General features: G+C 41.5%; 2 protein-coding genes across 2 annotated transcripts in view; both read left to right on the top strand.

Annotated features, from left to right (window-relative positions):
• Positions 1-27,395, top strand: part of fam78ab (family with sequence similarity 78 member Ab) — a 432,829-nt gene that overhangs the window by 386,899 nt on the left and 18,535 nt on the right. The gene's annotated exons all lie outside the window — the stretch shown is intronic.
• The window catches only part of LOC127435688 (G-protein-signaling modulator 1-like), a 43,716-nt gene continuing 43,064 nt past the window's right edge, over positions 26,744-27,395 (top strand). Inside the window, exon 1 of the mRNA XM_051689324.1 lies at positions 26,744-26,907. Within this exon, the coding sequence (XP_051545284.1) occupies positions 26,849-26,907 (59 nt within the window). The 5' untranslated portion in view covers positions 26,744-26,848. The remainder of the gene's footprint in view (positions 26,908-27,395) is intronic.

Consider the following 27,395-nt stretch of genomic DNA (forward strand, 5'->3'; position numbering starts at 1 on the left):
AGCTGCAGAGCGTCACATATTTGTGTCTTTAGAATTGACAGTGAAATCACAAGCTGCCAGATTTTAAATCTGCTTTCTTGCTGAGCTGCTGACACAATAGCGCCATATTCGATTATTAACAGGAATGAAAACGAGGCTGTGAGGGATCGTCTCTTCAATGACATGCACTGTAGCTATAATGCTGTCAAAACAGATCACATCTCATTTTCCACAACTCATGTTGTCTGGAGTTTTTTTGTCTACTGAAATTTCTTGGAAAGATATTTTTTTTTTTTCAAGTTTTCATCAGCAGAACGATCCAAAACACTTTAAACTGCAGTACAGCCCATTGAAGAAATTGGCAAGTCTCCCTCACAGCCTTGTTGTCATACCCATTAAAAATCAAAGATGGCACTAGCATGAATAAGGTCTTTCTGCATGTATACTAGAGTCCACTTTTGGATTTAGACCAGTGACTACTTCCTGATTGCTGTTCAATCCGGTTTTCATGCTGACTGAGCCAGAGCGGATACATGGGTGATATCTATACCCCATCTAGTGTGCGGGACATGACATGCCATCTGACAGTCTTTTCTGCTTTTTTTAAATGGTTTTTGCATTCTTTTGAACATATTGTTTTATGTGCAACTAAAACTCGCTCTGAGGCCATTAAGGGAAATTAAGACCCCATACAAATAAACTGATTTTAATGTTTTTTTTTTCTCCATATATTGCAATTTAAAACAGTGATTAGTGTATCAAAATAACTTTTTCATCTTTCATCTCTCATGTCTCCTAGTTATTTTTCAGCAAGCAGATACATGTAGTATTATCATAGATCAAGTGATAAGACTGTTACTTAAATCTGAAATCTTTTTTTTTTTTTCATGGGGTAACCTCCTCATGGTCACGATTAGGGGTTCTCGCTCTCAATGAGGTGCGTGGTAAGTTTTTACAGAGAAAACATCCATCCATCCAAATTAAATTGAATAAATGCATATTGAAAAGAAAGAGCTCTAAATGACAGAGGTGCAAAAAAGGCCTTTGTGTTCATAAAGTTTACAGTCAAAAATAAAACTGTTGAAGGATACCTATATTTTTCATTCTCTCTGACAAACAGCCATAAAAGGGAATGTGAATTACAATAAATATGCTACATTTTGAAATCGCAGCTTACAGTGTTTATTAAAAAGGGGGTATAGTGGGGGCCTGGGTAGCTCAGCGAGCACTGACGCTGACTACCACTCCTGGAGTCGCGAGCTCGAATCCAGGGTGTGCTGAATGACTCCAGCCGGGTCTCCTAAGCAACCAAATTGGCCCAGTTGCTAGGGAGGGTAGAGTCACATGGGTTAACCTCCTCGTGGTCATGATTAGGGGTTCTCGCTCTCAATAAGGCGCATGGTAAGTTGTGCGTGTCTTGCGGAGAGTAACATGAGCCTCCACATGCTGTGAGTCTCTGCTGTGTCATGCACAACGAGCCACGTAATAAAATGCGTGGATTGACTGAGGTGAGTAACCGCGCCACCACGAGGACCTACTAAGTAGTGGGAATTGGGCATTCCAAATTGGGAGAAAAGGGGATAAAAAGGGGGTATAGCATTCACAACTCAATACACACTACTCTTTAGTACTTTTAAATGAGCTATCTTTTTTCCTACTTGAGTAGTTTTTTTTAGCACAAGTCCTTTTACTCTACTCGCACTACATTTTGAGGGAAGTAACAATACTTTTGCATGAGTATGATTTTTCAGTACTCTTTCCACCCCTGTTGCTGCATTTACTGTATAGATCCAATTATTTAAGCCAAGTATTACATCCATAAAATAAGAAGTGTACTAAAAGCGTTAGTATGTTGTTTTGTAATGCTGACATGTTCTATTACGCAACACACATGCACGCTCGCACACACACACACACAACAAAACTTATATTAAACTATTTCAGAAATGCAATAACCAAATCCTAAACTTGGAAAAATTCAAAAACTTTCAAAGCTTTTCTAATTAATGCAAAAACATTTATTTTATTATGTTATTTATCATTGATATTTTATCATTGCTATCCTCTCTATATCTCTATATTATGAATTTACTCCTTTTACTCCTTTACACATTCTTGTACAAATGCAAATAAAGTTTGATGGGTAACATTTGGCAATAAGGTTGTATTCATTAGCATTAGTTAACTAAATTAGTTATGATAAACTAACAATGAGCAATGCTTTTACAGAATTTATTAATCTTGAGTAATCTTCATTTCAACACGTACAAATGCACTTTTAAAATGAAAACTTGTACATTTTATATTTATATTAGTTAAAGCATTATAAACTAACAAAGAGCAATAGCATTTTTTCAGGTGAATAAATTCTGTTAAAAATATTTTTGTTCATGATACCTAATGCATTTACTAATGTTATCAAATTCAACTTTCTTATGTTACCCTTTGGTTTTGTAAGAAACTATTGTATAGATCTAAAGCGCCCTCTAGTGTAAAATATACTAACATACAAAACTGAGTAAGAAAGTAAAAATAAATAAATAAATAAATAAATAAATAAATAAGCAAGGAGAAAGTGCCCAGACACTACACTGCACCCACAACAGTTTGTTAGCACACCCACACACTCTCTCTCTCTCTCTCTCTCTCACACACACACACACACACACACACACCAGCACTGTCCAACATCCATCACAGAGACAAAGATGTGTGTTATTCCCCTGAATTCCACAGAGCTGGAAAACTCAAACATGTGACAACTCAAGCAAATTAATCACCCAAGTAGAATCCACAGGCTCTGCATATAAACCACTGATATTCTGCTGTCAAAGCCAACATTATGAAGGAAATAGATGTTAAATTTCAACCCCCTGACCACACACAAGAAAGAAAATTAAGTACATATGGAGGAAAAAAGATGATACTGATAATACTCTTAAACTGAAGTTCTGTCTCCAGAAATATTAAAACGGCATGCTACTTTGGACCATTTTTGGACTAACACATCCACCAACAACCCTCCAGTAATGCATTAGAAGTATATACTGTAAAACCTCATTGTCCCAATTCAAAAGCCAGTCCATATGGGTCATTCTTAGGAAAATGTGCCATTTGTGACCAATTTGTGTCTCTATGACTTATTACTGATATAATAAACAGCATACTGAACTGTCACATTGTTTGATAGATTTAACTCTGATTAGTGTGTGACAAACAACAACAACAAAAAAAAAAAAACATGAATCAGCTAATTTGCATGTTCCCCTGCATCACTGATAAATTTTTATGGTTTATATAATAATAATACAAAAAATAACTGTAAATAATGTGAGGTGGTACAGTGATATTTGCTTGTTACATCTGTTACTAGCCATTTTTGCACTGACTTTCAACCTTGTAACATTCATCCCCAAAACATTTTGAATGTTCCAGGGTTGGGACTGAAAGAGAATTGTTATGGATTTCTCTTTTCTGATTATAATGCAATTTATTACAAGGCACACAAACTTATTGTGACACAGTTGAAATAATGTAAATAACTATTGGTTCATTAGTAAAATCTATTTAATTTCATTACATAATATTGACTGGAGAGAGTACATTTAACTTCAATATTTCAGAAACTTTAACTTACAAATCTGACGTACATGGTATTTAAATAAGCTTAGTAAAATTTTAATGAACATTATTAGAACATTCCATATTTTGAAGTTGCATTATTAACACTTTAAATAATGTACCACATAACATTCATGCATGATATGTACTCTGTTACAACATCACCTTGCATTACTGACAACAGCATCACAGTATGGAGCTGCAAATGCAGACCTCAACACTTGGTGTAAAAAACACCATAATTGCAACAATTAACAGATTTTTTTTTTAATTTTTATTATTGATTATGAACGGTTAAGTTTTAGTAGAAAATGAACTTCAGCCTTAACACAAGAAGTTACCAAATAAATAAACTTGCAAACAGTGATTATTTATTGATTGATTATTCAGTGATTGATTATTAATTATTGTTAATTACTCTTAATTATTGTTCCCCAGTGCATAGTGGGAACAACAGCTTAGAAAAGTTAAATAAAATGTACAAATTTTCTTTACCAGTGAAATTTACTCAAATTAGCGAATAAATATGACAAGGTTTTCTACTTTAGGATTGATACTTGATTATGCATTTTAAAAATAACAAATAATCATAAATAATATTTACTTATAAGCTAGAGCATTAATTTTGTACATGTTTGGATTAAAAACAAAGGCAAAATGTACTTAATATTTTCAACTTATTCAATAAAGTACAACATTTTTGTGCTACATTTACCTCACCACAAAATCTTTTTTGTTGTTGTTTTTTTTTTTCAGTGCAGCTTTGGGAACAAGGTGAGGAAATATGATTTCTTGACAGTTCAGCAGTAAAATGTTAAAATGTAATGATGAAAATTGTTTTAATAAATAAATAAACAAACTGGCATTAGTGGACTTGCATTAGCATGGTTCAGGTCCTATTTATCAGACTGCTATCACTTTTTATGTGTAAACGAGGAATTGTCAAATCAAACCAAAGTTAAGTATGGAGAGCCACAGGGTTCAGTGTTAGGGCCACTGCTTTTCTACTTATACATGCTTCCCCTGAGAGCTATTATCAGGAATCATATAATAAGATTCCACTTATGCCACTGATACCCACCTTTTTTTTTTTTTTTTTTTTCACCCAATTTGGAATGCCCAATTCCCAATGCGTTTTTAAGTCCTTGTGGTTGCGTAGTGATTTGTCTCAATCTGGGTAGCGGAGGATGAATCCCAGCTGCCTCCGTGTCTGAGACTTATCACATGGCTTGTTGAGTGCGTTGCCATGGAGACATAGCGCATGTGTAGGCTTCACGCCATCCACCACGGCATCTACACTCAACTCACCACGCACCCCACCGAGAACAAACCACATTATTGCGACCATGAGGAGGTTACCCCATGTGACTCTACCCTCCCTAGCAACTGGGCCAATTTGGTTGCTTAGGAGGCCTGGCTGGAGTCATTCAGCATGCCCTGGGATTCGAACTAGCGAACACCAGGGGTGGTAGCCAGCAAATTTTACCACTGAGCTACCCAGGCCCCAATGATACCCAACTTTATATTTCTTCTAAACCCAGTGAAAATTCACAATTCTCCAAATTAGCAGTTATCAATGAAATCAAAGATTGGATGGCCAGAAATTTCCTTCTACTCAATTCCGACAAAACAGAGGTACTAATTATTGGACAAAAACCTTTAAAAATAAGCCACTAAAATATAATTTGTCTCTCGATGGATGTACTGTTACATCATCTTCAACAGCGAAGAACTTAGGTGTTATATTTGATACCAATCTGTCCTTTGAAAATCAAATTTCCAATATTTGTAAGCATTCTTCCACCTCAGAAATATTGCTAAGTTATGACACATGCTCTCTGTTGCTGATGCCGAAAAACTAATTAATGCGTTTATGACCTCAACACTAGATTATTGTAATGCATTACTGGGAGGATGTCCAGCAAGTTCAATAAATAAACTTCAATTGGTTCAAAATGCAGCAGCCAGAGTGCTGACGAGAACCAAGAAATATGATCATATTAGCCCCATTTTATTGTCGTTACAGCGTACCTGTTAAATTTCGTATTAATTTTAAAATAATGTTAACTATATACAAAGCTTTGAATGGTCTAGCTCCACAGTACTTAAGTGACCTTCTACCATGCTATATTCCATCACGTTCATTACGATCGCAAAATTCTGGCATGTTAATAGTTCCTAGAATATCAAAATCCACAAAAGGAGGTAGATCCTTTTCCTATTTGGCTCCTAAACTATTGAAGAGTCTCTCTAACATTGTTCGGGATGTAGATACACTCACTCAGTTTAAGTCGAGACTAAAGACTCATCTATTTAGCCAGGCATACACCTAATTTATCCATCAACTCACAATTAGGCTTTTTCAGCTTGCTCACAGGGGTTCTAAATACAATTATTATTTAATTATTTAATTTTTATACACAATTTACAATCATATTTAATCAAACTACACAACGATGACTCTAACACATTATAAATATATTATTTTCTGTAAAGCTGCTTTGAAACGATGTGTGTTGTGAAAAGCGCTATACAAATAAAAATGACTTGACTTGACTTAAACCTAGAACATACTGTTGAGATCACAGTCAAATCTCTTCTGATTCCAAAACACTCTTGGACTGACAGTGGTGGACAAAGTACAAGTTGAGTAAAAGTACAAAATTAAATTACTCCTTTAAAATTTCACCTTGAGTAAAAGTACAAAAGTACTTGCTTTCAGATGTCCTTAAGTATCAAAAGTAAAAAGTTCTGATCCACTAATACAGAGTTCATACTTTCAAGCATTTTCAAGGTACGTTAATCATCTTTTTCAACCACCTCGAAGCTTTAAATATTATCCAATTTTACAGTTTTTTTTTTCAATCGCTAACAAGCATTGGTCAATACTGAAGCCACTTTTCCAAAACTCTTCATACAGTCTGCATTACCAACATGCATCTTGGCCAAACAGTTAATCTCACCTCCAAAACTCACTCAAACCACCAAAACACTACATACATGTCCAAAATAAACTCGTTTGACTGTAACACTGGCAACAATTCTCACTCAAAAAGCATCCATTGTCACACAGAACACACTGACCTAAAAAACACTAACAACAGAGAGCATTACATAAATTATGAATTTTTAGGAAGGGGGAGTATGTAGGCAGGAACAGTACTGACATCCTGGGATGTGCAGTAAACCAGTCTGTGACTGCAGCAGAGTGGTGGAATGCCACATTATCCCACAAAACAACAAAGGTAGGGGAGTTTCTTGCCCCTCTCTTCTCTGCTGGCACAAGTCGATTATGCAGGTCATCCAGAAAAGAAATTAACCTCTCTGTATTGTAGGGGCCAATGAGTGATTTGTGAAACAGCAAACCATCACTGGACTGTGCTGCACACATTGTGATGTTAGCTCCTTTCTGGCCTGGAACATCCATGGTTGCTCTCTGTCCAATCACATTTCTTCCCCTGCTGCGTGTTTTTGCCAGATTGAATCCAGCTTCATTCACAAAGATGAATGTATGTGCAATTTGCCTGGATTCCATCTCCATTACATTCTAAAATACAATAAATCCACATCCACAGATCTGTGGATGATGCAGTCATCATGGGATTGCATAATTTCCTGCAACATCTGGACTGACCAGGGACATATGCAAGGATCCTTTTTGTGGACTTCACTTCGGCTTTCAACACCAACATCCCAGCTCTGCAATGGAATAAATTAACCCAGCTCTCTGTTCCCATGTCTATCTGTCAGTGGATCACCAGCTTTCTGATGGACAGGCAGCAGCTAGTGAGACTGGGGAAATTCACTTCCAGCACATGTACGATCAGCACTGGTGCCCCCCAGGGATGTGTGCTCTCCCCACTACTCTTCTCCCTGTATATCAATGACTGCACTGCCAAGGACCCCTCTGTTAAACTGCTGAAGTTTGCAGACGACACTACTCTCATTGGCCTCATCCAAGATGACAATGAGTTTGCGTACAGAAGAGAGGTTGAACGGCTGGCTCACTGGTGCAGTCATAAGCTGAACATGCTCAAAACTGTGGAGATGATTGTGGACTTTAGGAGGAACACCCCAACATTGACCCCACTCACTATTCTAAACAGCGCTGTGGCAGCAGTGGAGTCATTCAGGTTCCTGGGCTCTACCATCTCACAGGACCTGAAGTGGGAGACCCACATTAACTCCACTGTGAAAAAGACCCAGCAGAAGTTGTACTTCCTTCGCCAGTTGAGGAAGTTCAACCTTCCACAGGTGCTCCTGATCCAGTTCTACTCAGCAGTCATTGAGTCTTTCCTCTGCACTTCAGTAACTGTCTGGTTTGGTTCAGCTATGAAATCGGACATCAGAAGACTACAAAGGATAGTTCGGACTGCTGAGCGGATTTATGGTTGCCCCCTGCCCTCCCTTCAAGAACTGTACGCTTCCTGAGTGAGGAAAGGGCTGGAAAAATCACTCTGGACCCCACTCACCCTGCCCACTACCTTTTTGAACAGTTGCCTTCTGGCCGGCGCTACAGAGCTCTGAGCACCAGAACCGTCAGGCACAAGAACAGTTCCCTATCTGTCACTTACTCGATGTTGTGTCGATGTAGTGGCACTAGGGGTTGCTCTTGGGAGCCCCAAACACCTCTGATCTTTGAGAAAAGGCCAATGGGAATTGGTGAGTGGAATTTGCATGCCACTCCCCTGGACATACGGGTATAAAAGGAGCTGGCTCGCAACCACTCATTCAGATTTTTTCTTCGGAGCCATGAGCAGCGAGTTCCACTGCCGTTCCATTCACCTCACAGCAAGAAGCGTATGCTGTTGTATATACAGCGCAATTCAGCAGATTTCTCCCCCTGCACAATTGTTACAGAGTATGCCCCTGGGCGCTTCGACAGCTAAAGGAGTATATATTCTTGCAGAAAAGAGTATGTTTTTTTCTTCTAAAAGAGTGCGCACTGACGGAGAGCATCTTTTTAAAGATGCCTTTCCATTTGTGTGTAGTTCCTGGATGCGGTCGCTATCTCTCCGCCTCTGACGGCCACGAGCGCTGTCTCAAGTGTCTGGGCCGTAGTCATGTTGAGGCGACATTCATGGATGGTTCGTGTTCTCACTGCGAGAACATGACCATGGCAAGTTGCGGTCGCGGCTTTCCTTATTTCGGGGGAAAGCCACTCCAGCCGCTCCCCTCCCCGGACCTTCTACCTACGGGTATGAGGCCGGGTCAGTTAGCGCGGGGGGCGATTTGGGGACCTCAATGGGAGTGGTTCTGCAGGGTAATCCCCATGGACCTCCCATTCCCTCTCATTTACCCCGGTCGATTTCTGGGATGAAACAGGCAGCTTGCCTCTCTTTTGGAGCTCGTGAGCAGGATGAGCTCTCGATCACAGCATTGGAGAGCGGGATGGCATAGTCATACACTGAGGACTCGACTGGGCTCCCACCTTCGTGTGTGGCTGCCTAGTCTGAGGCTGATGCGGAGCTGACCACCATGCTTGCCCGGGCCGCCGCAAGCATCAGGCTGGAGTGGAAACCTCAACCATGCCCTGAGCTCTCGCGGCTTGACAATTGGTTCCTGGGTTCGGAGCGCCGCTCATGGCCATGCCCTGCCCCGGTCCCATTCTTCCTGGAGGTGTACGAAGAGCTCACAAAGTCGTGGCGGGCACCTTTTACTGCCTGGACCCGATTTCTGGGCTCGCCGCTCTCACTACCCTCGACGGTGTGGCGGCCAGAGGGTACACAGAGATTCCTCAGGAGGATAAGGCGGTTGCAGTGCACTTGTGCCCGCAAAATGCTGCCACCTGGTGGAATCGCCCAAGACTCCTGTCCAGGGCCTGTAAGTCTACGTCATCTCTGGCAGCCAAAGCTTACAGTGCTGCTGGACAGGCCGCCTCCGCTCTGCATGCCATGGCTCTCCTGTAAGTACACCAGGCCAAGGCATTGAAAGAGCTTCACATGGGTATTCCTGACCCTGAAGGCGATGTCCACCTTGGTGGTCCAGGAGTGCCACCTTTGGCTGAATCTGGTCGAGATGAGGGATGCCGATAAGGTCCGCTTCCTCAATTCTCCCATCTCCCAGATCAGACTATTCGGCGACACCATTGAGGAATTCACCCAGCAGTTCTCAGCGGTGAAGAAGCAGACGGAGGCAATTCAACACATCCTGCCCCGGCGCGGTTCAAGGTCACCGCCGAAGGCATCCCCGTGTGACTGCATCTCAGGCAGCTCCACCCCAGACCGAGCTGACTGCACAGCCCTGAAATAGAGCCCCTCGCAGGAAGCTGACGCTCCCCATCTCACGGTCTGGTGCTAAGAGCCCCAGCAAGGCCCCCAAGCGCCCCTGAGACAGAGGACCCAGGGAAGAAGAGGCCTGCTGGAACCCCAGAGCTGGTATCCAGACCGCTCCCTTTTGTTTTATTTTTGCCACACGGCCAAGGGGCTGCGGTACCCACATTCTCAAAGAAAGAGCAGTTTCCTCACTCCCTGGGTCATACAGCTGGTGTTTACGGCCGTTGTTGTCACGAGGGCACTCAGCCCCCCTCACCCGTCGCTGACCAGTCCTATGCTGGGTTTACGGAGCAAGGTAAGTGCTTTGATGTTTCCATCCGCACAGCCACGAGCTCAGGATGCAAGGTTTCTCGACGTGGCGGTTCCTGCTCCTCCCCACCACAAGGCCCCACCCACAGGTACGTCAAACGTGGTCGACCCCTTGGTGCCCCTCGCGCGGAGTTTGAGGGCGTGGCTAGCACTCAGTGAGGGCCGAGAACGCCGCTGCCCTCCGTGTGTAGATCGTGACCCTTCTGCAGAAGGACGCGATAGAGCCGGTCCCTCCAGCCGAGATGAGGAAGGGGTTTTACAGCCCCTACTTCATCGTGCCAAAGAAAGGCAGTGGGTTTCGGCCAATCTTGGACCTGCAAGTACTGAACCGGGCCCTGCACAGACTCCTGTTCATGATTCTGACTCAGAAACGCATTCTGTCATGTGTTCAGCATCAAGATTGGTTCACGGTGGTAGACCTGAAGGACACGTACTTCCATGTCTCGGTTTTACCTCGGCACAGACCCTTCCTGCAGTTCGATTTTGAGGGCCGGCATATCAGTACAAGGTCCTCCCCTTCGGTCTACCCCTGTCACCTCGCATCTTCACAAAAGCCGCAGAGGCAGCCCTTGCCCCGCTAAGGGAAGTGGGCATCTGCATCCTCAATTATCTCGACGACTGGCTGATTCTATCAAGACCTGTTGTGTGCACTCAGGGACCTGGTGCTCAGGCACCTCAGCCGATTGGGGCTGCGGGTCAGCTGGGAAAAGAGCTAGCTCTCCCCGGTTCAGAGCACCTCTTTTCTCAGGATGGAGTTAGACTCGGTCTCCATGATGGCGTGCCTCTCGGATGAGTCGGTGCTGAACTGCCTGAAGTTGTTCAGGTGGAGGACAGCGGTCCCACTGAAATACTTTCAGAGGCTCCTGGGGCATATGGCGTCATCGGCAGCGGTCACGCCGCACGGGTTGATGCATATGAGACCGCTCCAGCACTGGCTTCAGACTCGAGTCCTGAGATGGGCATGGCACCGCGCGTTCAGCCCTTGGACAGACCTTGTATTTTTGCGGGCAGGGGTCCCCTTACAGCAAGTGTCCAGGCATGTCGTGGTTACGACAGACACCTTCAAGTTAGGCTGGGGCACCGTGTGCAACAGGCATGCAGCCGCTGGCTCCTGGACAGGAGCAACTGTTGGCATATCAACTGCCTCAAGTTGCTGGCAGTATTGCTCGCCCTATGGAGGCTTCGGCCTTTGATCCAGGGCAAGCACGTGTTGCTGTAAAGAGTAAAAGATCGATCTTGGGATTTAAGAATCAATATTGTGATTGTTCAAAAGAAGATCGCGATTCATCGGAAAATCTTTTTTTACCCATCCCTGCTGATAAGCAACTAATTTTCTCATAACTTGTGTGCTAGCTAGGGGTCCATTTATCATAGATCATGATGATATAGCCAAAATGAAAACACAAATACATTACAAACATTAATGAACAATAATGCAGAGCTTGAACAAAGGCTGGTGTGGTCATGGACGTGCATAATAGCATAATAGCAACAAACATGTCAATTCAGAGAGATTCAGATAATTTTAATGAATATTACATGCAATGTTGGTGTCAACATTTATGTCAACCTCCATTCAACTATTGACAATTTGCACTGCAGGGGTTTAGCAATCACTTTAACTATATACTATACCTTATACAACTAACAGAACATAGAGTATTTATAGCATACATATGCCAAGAAAATATATCATTACCTCACTTGCTTAGTGATTTTTCCTTTATTTTATTTTTTTATAAATCAATTAACCCAGAAGCATGTCCAAATTCTTTGGCATTTCAATCCTAGTGCTAATGGGCTTTGTTGATCTTATAGAGTTCAAAACGTCTTGATGGACCTAATGTAAAATTGGTGAAATTTAGAAATTGTTGGAGACTTGTCGGTACTTAATGTACCATCTAGTAATATGAGGAGATCAGTGATCGACTGAGGTCGCTGCTGGCCACTGACATCCCGGGTGACCTCAACTGTACAGCGGACGTGCTGTCATGACAGGTGACGCTCAAGGGAGAGTGGATACTCCACCCCCAGGTGGTCCAGCTGATCTGGAGTCAGCTCGGCAAAGCACCGGTAGACCTGTTTGCTTCCCAGGAATCCTTCCACTGCCCGCTCTGGTATTCTCTGACCGAGGCTTCCCTCGGCACAGATGCGCTGGCACACAGCTGGCCCTGGGGGCTGCACAAGTATGCGTTCCCCCCAGTGAGCCTGCTTGCACAGACCCTGTGCAAGGTCAGGGAGGACGAGGAACAATTCATCCTCGTGGCACCATACTAGCCCACCCAGACTTGGTTCTCTGAACTCACGCGCCTCACGACAGCCCCTCCCTGGTGAGTTACCCTGAGGGAGGACCTTCTCTCTCAGGGACATGGCACCATCTGTCACCCGTGCCCAGACCTCTGGGATCTCCACATCTGGCCCCTGGATGGGACGCAGAAGACCTAAGTGGCCTACCACCCATGGTGGTAGACACGATCACTCAGGCTAGGACCCCCTCTACGAGGCGCCTGTATGCCTTGAAGTGGCGTCTGTTCGCTAAGTGGTGTTCTTCCTGACGTGAAGACCCCTAGAGATGCGCAGTCGGATCAGTGCTTTCTTTCCTGCAGGAGAGGCTGGAGGGGCGTCTGTCCCCCTCCACCCTGAAGGTGTATGTAGCCGCTACTTTGGCGCATCACGATGCAGTAGATGGTAAGTATTTGTGGAAGCACGACTTGATCATCAGGTTCCTGAGAGGCGCTAGGAGGTTGAATCCCTCCAGACCGCGCCTCTTCCCCTCATGGGGCCTCTCTGTAGTCCTTTGGGGTAAACAGGGAGCTCCCTTTGAGCCCTTGGAGTCAGCTGAGCTTAAGGCACTCTCTTTGAAGACTGCCCTCCTGACTGTGCTCAATTCCATCAAAAGGGTAGGGGAACTGCAGGCGTTCTCTGTCAGTGAATCGTGCCTGGAGTTCGGTCCGGGTTACTCTCACGTGATCCTGAGACCCCGACCGGGCTATGTGCCCAAGGTTCCCACGACTCCTTTTAGGGATCAGGTGGTGAACCTGCAAGCACTGCCCCAGGAGGAGGCAGACCCAGCCTTGGCGTTGCTATGTCCAATGCAAGCTTTACGCATCTATTTGGATCGCACGCAGAGCCTTAGAAGCTCCGAGCAGCTCTTTGTTTGCTTTGGTGGACAGCGGAGAGGAAGCGCTGTCTCCAAACAGAGGATCACCCACTGGGGGTAGGAGGTAGGTGCTCCACATGTGCTGGTTCCCTGAAGGTGACCCCATGTGATATCTTCCGTAAAAATGTTTCCCTGAAGGCAAACTGCGTCTTCCTTGGGCAGAGGCCCCTCTGCCCCCGGTCGCCATGCTCTGTAGAAACTCCTCCCCCTTCAGGTAGGACCTACCATGGGACCTCTCCACATGACATATTTCCGACAAGACTCGGTAAGACCATGTGATGAATTCCACTCAAAATACCCCCCCCCCCCTTTTTGTGCGGGGTGTGGTCTCCGCGGTGTCTTCCCCTTGGGAGGGACACCCCCTGACGCAGACACTTATGGCTCCCAGTCAGTTAACAAATTCCACTCTTTTTGGGGAGAAAAGAGAGGGAAAAGAGGCCTCGGCTGGGCTAGCCTGTCCCTATAGTTGGGCAGTCGACTTATTCCTGATGGACAATTCGATGCTCATAAGAGCGTTGGGGGAGGTTACGTGATGGCCTGGTGTGCTGGCTACGAGGCACACAGCAGTCTGCCCATCACACACCGCCAGTTCATGCAACACAGTTCAGCTAGTTGTGGCGTTTTGTTAGTTCTCAGTGGTGTTTACAAATGCAGTCAGAAACAAAATGTTGTTTTTGCAGTTATGATAAGAGTGTCGATTAATTTTATAAAAATGTATGTAATCCATGTTTAAATGCTCACAAAACATGTTACGCAATGTCTTTATTGAATTATTGATTGGAATGACCAGGTGGACAGACATGCCACTGACTCGGAGAGTTCAGATGAAGATTTCATCCGTCCTCTTTACATAAGGTGTTACTACAAAATGTATTTTTTCTTTATGCAGAAATGCTTATCATAATTATGTACATTCATTTACAGTCTCTTTATCTGTTTTATGTTTATTTCCAGGACATGTGGTTTACTGCCAAGATCCTATCTAAAAGAACTAGACGTTATTGGGTGTGATAAGACTGTACTAGATCATGTTCAGATGGAGGATGAATGTACTTCTGAAGAAAAAATTCTCGAACTTCCAAAACATCTCACAGTCATTTGTGAGGAGGACATAATAGGACAACGGGCATTTATAACATATGAACAAAGCCTCAAACAGCTCACCACTTGCCTCCTTCTTCCACTAACAAAATGCATTGAAGATCAATGCTAGGCCTTGTCACCATTCAAGGTCAAGCTCTTTATAAAAGGCACTGGAGTTATCAGATGGGTAAATATGTCAGCATAATAATATTTTGCTGTGATGTACATTTTTAAGACCTATTATTGGTTGTATTGTCACTTACAGTTACTATTATTATATATATATATATATATATATATATATATATATATATATATATATATATATATATATATATATATATATATATATTTTTTTTTTTTTCTTTGTCTTTTGTTTATTTTAGGGTGTGCTGCGAGGATCACATAAACTGGACATGGCAGTCCCAGCCTACCATAAATTATGGCATGTTAGCTGGAGACAACATGATGGCTGTCAATATTTTACTGTCTGGTAATAACTATTACAAGACTTCACTCCTTTTCTGATTTGTGAACATGGGTTTTGTCAAAGCACTTTTTTCAAAATCCAAGACATACTGTGTAGATGCCATTGAATCGTTTTGGAAGGATAGTAGAGCCAGGATAATTGAAAGCCGGACAGACAAAGACATTTTTGTATTCGGTAAGCAAAAAAAATAAAAAAATAAATCTTTCTCATTTATTATTGCTGCACGTTGTAATTGCTCATTATATATTGACATAACAAGTGGTGTGTGCATAGTGCTATTGAAAAGCTTAGAAATATTTGCATATTTTACTGCTGATGGAAGGATGGACAGCCCTGGGCATTGTGCCCAGTACTGCACATACACTGCCACGGAGAATGACTCAAACAGATCATCAGTGTAGTCAATGTGGACAAGAAAGAAACCATGAGGAATTCTGTTAACACCTTTATGACAACCATGGATCTACTACTCTCTGAGATGAAGGTTAAAGAAGTCTGCACTGATGCCCATGTACAGATAGCTGCTGTCATGAGTAAGTTCATGTTCTTTTGAGTTGTTCTGTAGTTTATTATAACTGATGCTTGTTTCCTATAAGTCAGTTTGTGGTCACATGAAGTAATGTGTTTTTCCATTTTACAGACCCAGAGATAGGTAAATACAAGGCCACTGGTGTCAAGCACTCCCTTGATATGTGGCATGGAGCCACAAATCTAGGGAAAAAAATAATGCTGTAAGTGTATAATAATAGTCTTCAATATGTGAATGTATGTGAGCGTGTATAATAGAATGTAGAACCTACTTTGTAAAGTAATATCATTTTCCTTTGTGACCTGTGTTGTTAGGCTGGACAACAGTCAGGACAGTCACTCCTTTTGCAGTGGACAAAAGACGTAGTGAATCACTTCTGGTGGTGATGCAGGAAAGCAGATACATATGAACTACATACGGTCATCTACATACGGTGAAGTTTTGAACAGGTTTAGCAAGTTTTATTAGATGATTCACATTTCTTTCATTCTTCATTCAGAAACTCTGGAGTGGTATTTTACACCACGTTGTTGACGAGCATGAGTGTATAGTCGGCAGATGCGAGCATGACTGTCTAGCTACAGAATGGGCAAAGGCATGGATTGAGCAGGGATCAAAACCTCATCAGGCACTGAGAGACATTGTACTCAACAAGAGGTGGCTAAAAGACGTGCACAAGTACCTTACATTCTGGTGGCTGTATTACAGTTTGCATCATTTGTGCATTTTATCTTTGTGCCATGATTAGAGTAAATGAATGCTCTGCTCTGTACTTTTTTAATAATTTTGACACAATATGCTTTTCACATTACATATTTATGTCTTGCAGATCAACTAGTGAACTGGAGTCTTTCCAAAATCATCTACTGATGTATACAGGAGCGCACATCTCGTTCACTCCTCCAGTGTACAAGGCAAGAACACTACTAGCAGTGCTGGACTACAATTACCACCACAACTGTCCATTAAAGGAGAACAAGGACCATGTGAAAATGTATGCTTACTTTTTTATTTATTTATAACATTCTGTAAAAATATTTATCTTAACCACTTAATAAGTGCACTTCCCAAATTTCTTTCACTGTCTCAGCTACAGAAGGGTTTAGAAAAAGTCCTCACGGAGATGGACCATACATGCTGTCAGAACTCCAAAAACATATGGCTACATTCCAGAGTTGCAGACAACCATTGTAAAAAAGAGACTACAATCAAAACGTTTGCCTCGCAAGAGAACATTAAGACCCAAGAAACCAAGATGATTTGGTGGGTTACCAGACGTCCCTCCTCCTTCAACAGACAGCCTGAGGCAGACGCATGTCAGCAGACAGCTAGGTATTCTAGTAATATGCTTTTGCACTCCCTGTCCTTGAGCATGATACTTGCTTTTATCTAAAAATATTTTTTGTGTGTGTGTTTTTAATGCCAGGAACTGGCCAGCCACAGTGATTGTGTCTCCTTCAGTGTCTCTACCTCTGTTATTCCATTTTGTAATATATTTTATCTAATGTATGTCTTTGCAGAAATACTTTGTGTTGCTTTTACCAAAATAGTTAGAGAAATATAATTTTATTTTTGCATTTTTGTTAAATATATTTATATTCTATATAATGTTTTACATAAAATATTTATTGTATGTTTGTCTTTAATGTCAGTGAAAATTTCACCTTTATTTTTTTCAGAAATGTTTACAGTAAAAGGAAATTAAAATTGCTTAAATCTAAATGTATTGTTATCAAAAATATTTGAGTAAAGTATAAATAGCTAAATATTGTTCCCCTTCTGTCACTCACTTGAAGTTGTGTCGATGTAGTGACACTAGGGGTCGCCCTTGGGGGCCCCAAACACCTCTAATCTTTGAGGAAAGGACAACGAGAATTGGCGAGTGGAATTTGCATGCCACTCCCCCGGACATATGGGTATAAAAGGAGTTGGAAGGCAACCACTCATTCAGATTTTTACTTCGGAGCCAAGCGGTTGTGTGTCAGCGAGCTGAATCCCACTGCCAGTCCATTCACCTAGATAGAAGCGTATGCTGTTGGATATATGGCGCATTCCAGCGGCTTTCTCTCCTTCTGCATGCTTAGTGCAGACTACGCCCCTGGGCTCTCCGACAGAGCTACTAAGAGAGTATATATCTCTGCAATGAGTATATTTGCCTCTATTAGAGCAGCACATTAACATGAATGTCTTTTTAAAGACGCGTCTTTTTAAAGATGCAGTTCCGTCTTTGTGTAATTCCTGGATGCGGTCGTTATCTCTCTGCCTCCAATGGCCACGGGCGCTACCTCACGTGTCTGGGCCGCGCTCACACTGAGGCTGCATTTGTGGATGGTTCATGTTCTCATGCTTGCCTGGGCCACCGCGAGTGTCGGGTTGGACTGGAACTCTCCACCCTCACTTGTTTAAATTGTGTTGTGTTAATTTGATGTTATTGTAAATTGGTATATGTCTCATCACTGTCACGACTGTTATGTTGATTGGAACTGCACCCAAGAATTTCACACACCATTGCACTTGTGTATATGGCTGTGTGACAATAAAGTGATTTGATTTGATTTGATTTGAGCCCTCGCGGCTAGATGACTGGTTCCTGGGCTCGGGGCACCGCTCACAGCGTGCATGAAGAGTTGACGAGGTCCTTGAGGGCACCTTTTTCTGCCCGAACTCGACTTCCCAGCTCGTCCGCTCTCACTACCCTCGACGGCGGGGCGGCCCATGGGTACGCGGAGATCCCTTAGGTGGATAAGGTGCTCCCCTCCAGGGCCTGTAGGACTACGTCGTCTCTGGCGACTAAAGCCTACAGTGCCGCTGGACAGGCTGCCTCTGCCCTGCATGCCATGGCCCTCCTGCAAGTACCCCAGGCCAAGGCACTGAAAGAGCTGCATGTGGGTAGTCCTGATCCCGATGTGATGCAGGAACTGCGCTCGGCGAGTATAAATAAAATGTATAACAACAACATTATGGGAATAGAACATTATAAATGAACAATTTTTAAATGTAAAAAAGGATATAAAACAGTACAGAAGAGAAAACGGTATAGAACATAGAAAATGTTTAACATTATGAATAACAATCTCAACTGCCCTGGAAGGTAGCCCTTGTACTGTCCAACTGGATCGGGGAAGGTGTCTCTAATTTTCCAAACACAGCAACTTGGAATGACCAAGAGCACAATGCTGCCACAAAACAAACTGTCTTAAGGCCACATGCCTACACTGTTTGTTTTCTACACCGGGTTCTTGGCCATCTGCCAGTGCCATCATTTCTGTATTGCCTTGCAAGGCGCAAAACACCTGGGTCGAGTATATATAATGGCATCTATGGTAGCTGACTGACACAGATTTTTTCTGCCATGCCACAGCATTTTCTATTCAGATCAGTTGGCATCTCACGGCAATTAGAGCAGACACACCAGTCCAGTGCAGCTGCCATTACTCTAGCAGGACCTGCCTGTTGCAGTTCGAGGACATCAAACTCCACCCCTGGCATCCTGTCCACCGTTCTCATTAATAAACCTCAGTTTCTTCCAGTGAACTTAACTGCGTAGCAAGTATGTAGTGAACATTACATTTGGGAATTTTTAATTCGTTTTGTGCAAAGCAACTTGACACAGAAATTGTAAAGGAGTTCTCTAATGGTAATAAAACAAACTTTAGAAATGACCTGAAACTACGACATTTTCCAGACATCTGTTTTTAATTATACCAGTCTGTATCTCTAGATAGCTAATATTCATTTTTAGGCAAAGAAATTATGGGCTAATATATAAAAATGTTTAGAAATGACCTAAAACTCTGACTTATTACACTGATACGGTACACAATTTTAATCTGTCTTAAGCATAGCCGTCTGTATCGCTAGATTGCTGACATTCATTTTTAGGCAAAACAATTATGTAATAATAGCATAAAAAAACATAAGAAATTACCTCAAACTCTGACATTCCCCAGATGGAATGATATGTTCCAGAGCTGGTGGGGGCAGCAGACACAATAATGTTGTTTCCACGTCAATAGGTGTCAGTAAAGAGTCTAAGACCACTGTCACTAAGATATAAAGGAAGACGAATAAGAGCCATGCTAACGCTCACATAAAATCACTTAGTGCACCTTTAAGAAATAATAGACAATCTTTCAGGCAGCTAAAGCCGGTAAGGCAGAATTCACCATCAGTAATCATTTACATAATGCTGGTATGGACTTTAAAATTTGCTTATGATCAAAGTATCCCTCCAACTGCCTGACACTTTCCTGAATGTATGTGTGTTTACTTGAGAAGAAGTCTTCATTACCTGGTGACCGGGACGTGATCTCAACTCCCAGATGGTCTCTGATGTAGTCCTGACCTGACATTAAATGATCTTTAATTGCAACTAATCAATTACAACTTTTTTTTCAACCATACAATGCATTTTACACATTTAAATTGTAAAATGACAGCACTATACTAAACACAACAGCAGTGAAGTATGGATAAACTATTGCAACTTGATGTGAATGCAATGGTAAAGTATGATTATTCAAATTATATATCCATATCAAAGCAACGTTTATTAAAAAACAAATATATATATATAGAGAGAGAGAGAGAAAGAGAGAGTTATTTAGTCTATATTGTGTATTGGCTAGTCAGGCACAGAAGATGTTTAAAAAAGACACTGTTGTTTTATATTTCCAGCTTTGGTGCTCAAATGCATTGGGCAATGATATATATGAACGCTAACCCTTGTTTTTTGGAAACTCTCGCGAGACCGAATTTCTGCAAGGTTACAGTTATAGTCTCACGAGAACAAGAGCTACTAGTCTGCTTAATATGTCTATTTTTCTTTAACACTATTTATTAGTTTATTTACTGTAAATTAGAGTGGAATGGTACGTTTTGTATCAATGTAGTGGAGTTAAAAAGTAAGATATTATGCTTTTGAATGTAGTAAAGTAAATGTTTACTTCAATAAAAATACTCTGAAAAGTACAGATACTTAAAATTTTTTACTTTAGGACAGTATGGAGGTAAAATACTTGTTACTGTCCACCGCTGTGGACTGATCATACATTATTAGTGTCTGTGATTATTATCTCACTGTCAGATGTGCGGGGTGAGATGAATTTGTGCTTTCTCAACGACCTCTCTGTCCTCCCCTCATCTAAATTCTCTGTTAACAGACCAAACACTTGTGTGTGTTTATGCATGTAAACTGGCAGACAGATCTTAAGATAATCATGTGACTGAAACAGATGCTATATGTAGAAAAAGCATGCAGGCTCGAGAGTTTTTCATGATGGTGTAGATGATAGAATGCTGGTGGGTTGGACGAAACATCATGAATGAGGGTTTGAGAGACACTCCTATGGCATTGTGTACACTACATACAATAGATCCACATGCACCTTAACACAGAAATTACTCTGTGTTTGTGCCTTTAGGGAATAAAAAGCACAAATCAATCTCTTTAATCAATTGCATTTCCTAGACAGTAATGAGCATAAACAAAGACTTTTGCTTTAGATTCTTTCTCCTGAGAAAAAGCCCCCATCTCTGATCTCACATGTGTCTCAGAGTTTCAGAAGAGATCTCAACAATGTCTCAAACTGTGCTCTGATTTGCCAAGAAACACACTAGATACTGTGTTCCCATTGACCACCGCTGTTTTGTTTTCATTTATTTGGTTTTGTTTTGTTTATTTAGTTTTCTTGTTTGAAGCTGTTTGAGTTAAATCAGCATATGCTAGTGCTTTGGTTGTTTGGCAGATGAATCCTGTCAGAATGTTTTGTGTGTGTGTGTGTGTGTGTTTTAATGTATGTGTTTATGTACTTACACACACATACATGTGTACTGTTATTCACGTCTCTTGACCTTTCCTGGGAGAACATACCTGTGTGTTCCCTTTTATTGTGGGTGGATTTAACTCCACATCAGTGTATATTCCCTGGGTGAAATTCCCAGTGTGTCATAGTTGGCTAAATTTTTTACCTACAATTGCGTAAATTGTAACATAGGTTCCATCTCCCTACGTTTAACTCCACCGTTACTGTTCCGTACTACTTGCTATCTGGTGTAGTGGGCAGGATGATCCCCACTTTGTTTAGGCCGAGACGTGAATACGCATTCATGCATTTCCTCTATTGGTTTGTTTTGAAATGCACATCACATTGCATAGTCTATTTCTTTCTTTCTTTTTTTTTTTCAAAGAAAGAAAGAAAAAAATAGGAACAAAAAAGCAGTGTGTATTTCTGGAAGGAGGGTGGGTTGGGTGGTCCTCTAGCCCTTCCTTTGCTTGGTCTCCTTGTTGTCCCCTACATGGTGGTGAGTGTTATTGTACCTCTCATCATGGTGGGGGAATTGCAGGAACTATGGTATGTGGTAGCCTACTTGAATGAGAGTGCATCAGGCATAAGCTCCAGTTGTGTTACCCGACCCCAGAGCAGCTCCCCCTAGGGTAAGTGAATGGGATGATGAGGTATTCGCCTGTATGTAGGCTCCTCGCCTGGGTAATATTGGTCAAGCCCTAATTGACCACTTTGTGGGGTGTGTACAAAGGGAGATCATTTAGGTTTTGGGGGTGGAGAAGGGGGACCTATATAAGCTCTTGCCCTTTATGGGTTTTATTTGTCTGAGGTGGCTTGGTAGTAGAGTTATACAAGTTTATCTACTTCAGTTTTGTTCACACTCAGCTCTAGCTTTCCAGTTTGAGAGGGAAGTCCATTAGATTAGGCGTCTGTTTTATCGTTTAATTTATCCTGTGTTTTTATTGGGGATGGTTTAAGGGACCTGCTTTGTAGATGAGTTGGTTCGCTTGCATCTACTACACAGAGCAGATTTCCAAGAACACTTTGAAGTATGGGGTCAGGATTGGTTAGGTGTCAAGCGGCCAGTGCCTTAGCTGTACCATTGTTGTGTCTTGAAGTGTTCTCAGGGTGGGGTCAGGCACTCCTAATATTTATTTATTAGTTGTGGCGTTAAACCTTCAAAGTTTAATTTTACTGTGGGTTCTTGGGACACTGTGGTTCGCTTGCATCTACTACACAGAGCAGATTTCCAAGAACACTTTGAAGTATGGGGTCAGGATTGGTTAGGTGTCAAGTGGCCAATGCCTAAGCCATGTCACAGTTATTCTTTGAAGTATTTTACAGGGATGGTTTAGAATTGTTTTGTTTTATTATTGGTTGGTGTCAAGCTGAATATTTAATTGATGTAGACTCTGGAGGTATTTTTTTGGGGGGTACAGGGTCCGGATTGGATATGGCGTCAAGCTGCCAATGCTGTAGCTGTACCACATTTGATTCTAGAACTACTGCAAACAAGGGACTGATCATGATTTTCTTGGTAGGGTTAAGCGGCCACTATTTGTAGGATCTAGTCTGTGATGTGGCCTGTTGGCTTTTGTTTAAAGCCCTTCAAGTTTGCCTTTTTAGGTTGGTGCCTAAAGGTTTTAGTTCTGTCCAGCAATTCCCCTACCCCTTTCAGGCCTTTTAAGAATCTCCTTGTGTCTTCTGTTTGGTTCATCGTCGGGCCGACGATTAAAAAAGCAGGGGGTAGATTGTAGCAGGATAGACTGTCACCTTCCTGCTTTAGGTAATGACATCATTCATTGACAGCCTATCAGTGCCGTAGCCAGTCTATTTAAGGCTGTTGAATGTTATCTGGGGAGGTGTCTTTGTCAACCCTGCCCTTCTTCTGGTGTCACATGGGTCAGCTAAGTGCTACTTCCCTTTAGCTATTTGGCTAAGTCATGGCCTGTTGTTTGGTCAATGCCAGCTTACTGGTAGCAAACTTGAGGATGTTTCTGACATTGAGAATCTTAATGTTGGCTGTTCATCCTCAGCAACTGTATCTGTCATGTAACTGCATTGCCAGCTTCGGCATGGTCTGACCAGCCACCTTGTTGTTCTGGTGGGCATGTTGACCTGCTGAAGCGTCTCATCTGTGGCTAGAGTTGTGGGGTTTGCCTGCTGTGTTCCCACTGACCACTGCTGTTTTGTTTTATGGTTTTGTTTTCATTTATTTGGTTTTGTTGTGTTTATTTAGTTTTCTTGTTTGAAGCTGTTTGAGTTAAGCAGCTTATGCTAGTGCTTTAGTTTTTGGCTGTTGAAATGTTTTTTTGTGTGTGTGTTTTAATGTATGTGTTTATGTACTTACACACACATACATGTGTACTGTTATTCACATCTCTTAACCTTTCCTGTGGGAAACATACCTATGTGTTCCCTTTTTTTTGTGGGTGGATTTAACTCCACATCAGTCTATATTCCCTGGGTGAAATTCCCAGGGTGGCGTAGTTGGCTACCTTCTTTATCTACAATCTCGTAAATGGTAATGTAGGTTCCATCTCCCTATGTTTAACTCCACCATTACTGCTCCGTACTACTCGCCACATTTGGAATGCTCTCGGGAGGCTATTTCCAGTCATGACAGTACAGCTCCTATCTACTTGAATGGGGGGACACAGAAATCTAAAAAATGATTAATCAAGATTACAATCAAAGAACATATTTCAAATCAGCAATAAAATGTGATAATATTGAAATCATAAATTGTGGATCTTTACCTCCGATTACGCTAAAACATGCAATTTTCCTGGCTTGTATAACTAATGTGCATGAGCGTTAGCAAGTTGATTGACAGGCTATGTCTGTATCTAAAAGGTGATTGTCTCTTTTACCTGTAAGGGGGGGACTTCCTTTCTACATCCATTAACCGTTGGCCACTAGAGCTTCTCAATTGGGCTTTCCAATTTCTCCAATTCATTTAAATAGAAGTGGCCCATCTCTTCTAAATAGTCTCTGGCTATGCTCACTCAGCAATAAACACTTGCTTCGGAGCTGCTGTTCTCTTAAAGAGACAGTACCAATTTAGTGCTTGTTATACACATCAATGTAAACTCGATGTAAATCGCACAAGTGCATATAAACAAACATATTACAAAATGCAGTAATGTAGTAAGTGAAACAAAAGTGTAAATACATACATTTTAAAGGCACGATTATACATTGTGAACTATTTGAACTTCAGAAAACACTGTAAATATTGAAGAATTTAACAGATAGGCATCTATGCAAGGGTTTAGTAAAAAATTCTTCTTTTTTTTTTTTTTGCACAGTAGTCTTGATATATTATAAAAATAGTAATTTAAGTGCTACTAAAATAATTATATAATTTTTATATATTCTATTTTGATTATTAGGTTCCAACCTTGTGAATATTTTGTTAAAAATGTGCATGCAATTTCAAACTGTGACAACAGCTTTTTATCATTTTTAAAAATGCAATTTCATGACATATACATTTATAGAATGAGAAATTTGTACTTGGTTAAAATGTTTAAAAGCTAAATTTGGAAATAAAATGTACAATCTCTCATACTATATTCCGTGAAATCATAGATATGAAAACCATATACTGTATAAGTGAAGATGCCCCTTCTTAGTTTGCTTAATATCTTTTTCAGTTTTCAGTTGCATTACTGACATGTCATCAAAAGTCTGGTGAGTTAAAACAAAAATGTACTGGCCAGTGGCGATACTTTCTCCAACATGACCGTAGAGGGTTGAATAATGAGTGTATAGGAATATAAATTTAATATGGATAGCACAGCTCAGATCATTTAGTTTTGGAGGAATTTGATGAGAAATGTTTATTGATGTTTGTTGTTTTTAACTGTTTTTGTAGTCTGGTAAATCTGAACACAATTTGAGCAGGGATGGGGAGACTGATCCTAAAGTATTGATCTGTCTGATACTTACGTTGTAGCGAGAGGATCAATCCTCACATCAAAATCTAAATTTTTATGTTTGTTTTTTTTTTTTAATTAGTGACTTTATTTGTTATTTTCCATGAAAATTAATGCGTATCATAAGTTCAAAGTGGAAAAAAAAAGATTATGATTAAGATTATATTAACAAACAGTTGTGTAGAATAAGAACTATTTCTCCTTCTGCTCATCTTAGCAGAAAATGCTCAAAGACATACAGTTAGTGCTCATACAAACAATAGAGAGCAGTGCTTGACTGAGGTAAACACTTGCCGATACAAAATGGTGGAGGGGTGATAAACATATCAACTCACTGTAACTCTCTCTCTCTCTCTCTCTGATCCCTTGTCACAAAGAGCTTGCGGAAATAACAACAGGATTACCATGTGAGCATAAACAATTGTAATAGAGTGATTTAGTGTGTTTTCAGACCTTGTGAAAGTGCGTGATTATGTATTTATCCTCTTGAGACTTGCCGTAGAACGTGAATGTTCATATGCAGCTTTCAGTGAGTAAGAAATTACGTTCAATAAAAATTGTGCTTAGCTTTCTGATGACACTTTAGTGTAGGAAAAAAATGCAGGAAAAAAACGCTTGGTGACAGAATCACTTTGGATTACAATCAGCGTTTGTGATGAGATGCAGCTGAGTGCGATTAAAACGTTCAGATCAGCTTGACTTCTTGTCAGTTGTACTGTAAAAGCTCATTGGTCACTGGCGAGAACACAAGACACCACCTCATTGCTAGTTACTTTACTGTAAAGTTACTTTGTAAAACACTTTTCACAGAAATTTTCTTTTTGTTCTGCTCAACAAATTAAAAAATAATGTCTATACATAATTACACACAGCCATTCCCTCAATGGTGTATTTTGAAGCTGTTGTTAGTATCGAATCGAAATGAAAATATGTGGAATCACCCATCCCTAAACTTGAAATGTTGTTGAGATCTCTTCTGAAACTCTAGAGGAGACACATGTGAGATTACTGGGGTAAATGTACATATATACAGCATGTATGTATTTATTTATTTATTTATAATATATTGGGTTATATAAAGGTTGTTGGATATTCAGTGTATGGAATGACATTGTGTGTGTGTGTGTGTGTGTGTGTGTGTGTGTGTGTGGGGGGGGGGGGGGGTGCATGTGTGTGTGTGTATGTGATGTGATTTAAAAGCATTTTTGTTTTTTATTATATTGCATTTACTGTATTGCTTTTGTTCTGTTTTGTGGTATCTATGTCTCTACTGCTGTAACGCCTCAATTTCCCTCTGGAGATAAATAAAGTAGTATCGTATCGTATCGTATCGTAAAAAGTATTCGAAGTCTCCTGAGCTTTGAAAGAGCAATATCTGAGCAATCAAATTTTCCTCTAGGTGTCTGTTTCTATGCATGTAACAGTGAGTCTATGTGTATACGCACCAAATAAATCAGCCTGCACTCCTTCATAGAGACACACACTTCCTGCTTGTCAATGTTACTGGAGGGGAGGGACTTGCCTTTTAAGGTCTATTTGCACAATACCTCACTTCCTCAGCAGCTGCCATTGCTGTGTACACACACACACGCAGAGGGCTGAAGTACATCTGTTCCGGGCCCCAGAGGAAGAGGGAAGCATTGAGCAACTCTGGAGGTTTCCGTACGGCTCCTTCATGGCTCAATCAGCGAGCAGCATGGACTCTGATCTGGCCAGCAAACGGCTCCACTCGAGGTATGAACCGACCGCAGGGGGGATGGGGGTCTGATCTACTGAAGAAGGCGAGAATGGGGGCAGGAGAAGAAAAATCAGCAGGGTCTGCCGGCAAACTGTCTGCCTGAGGACGGGCCGGTGGAAAAGCAGATGCCTCACATTGAGGTTATAGACGTGGTCCTGATTATCTTCTGAACACTGACACTGTCACATTGATGCTTTGAGTCTGTGAGGAGAGAGATGGTTCGGAGTCAGATGGCACACATGTGGGCACAGCTTCAAATGTGACTAAAAAAATAACAACAGTATTCAGATTTCATTCTGAGAGGCATTTGCATATACAGCTTGCAGCCCTCATCTTTGCCTATGTGTCGGACAACTGCTCTGGCTGATCGTTAACTCACATTTTTTTTACGTTTAGCCGAGCCTGTTTAACTATTTGCAGTTTCTGAAGGTCTAAGGTCATGGAAACATTTTAAGTGAGCTGAGGCAGACACATTCTTGAACAG

Source organism: Myxocyprinus asiaticus, chromosome 4, assembly GCF_019703515.2.
Source record: "Myxocyprinus asiaticus isolate MX2 ecotype Aquarium Trade chromosome 4, UBuf_Myxa_2, whole genome shotgun sequence".
NCBI lineage: Eukaryota > Metazoa > Chordata > Actinopteri > Cypriniformes > Catostomidae > Myxocyprinus > Myxocyprinus asiaticus.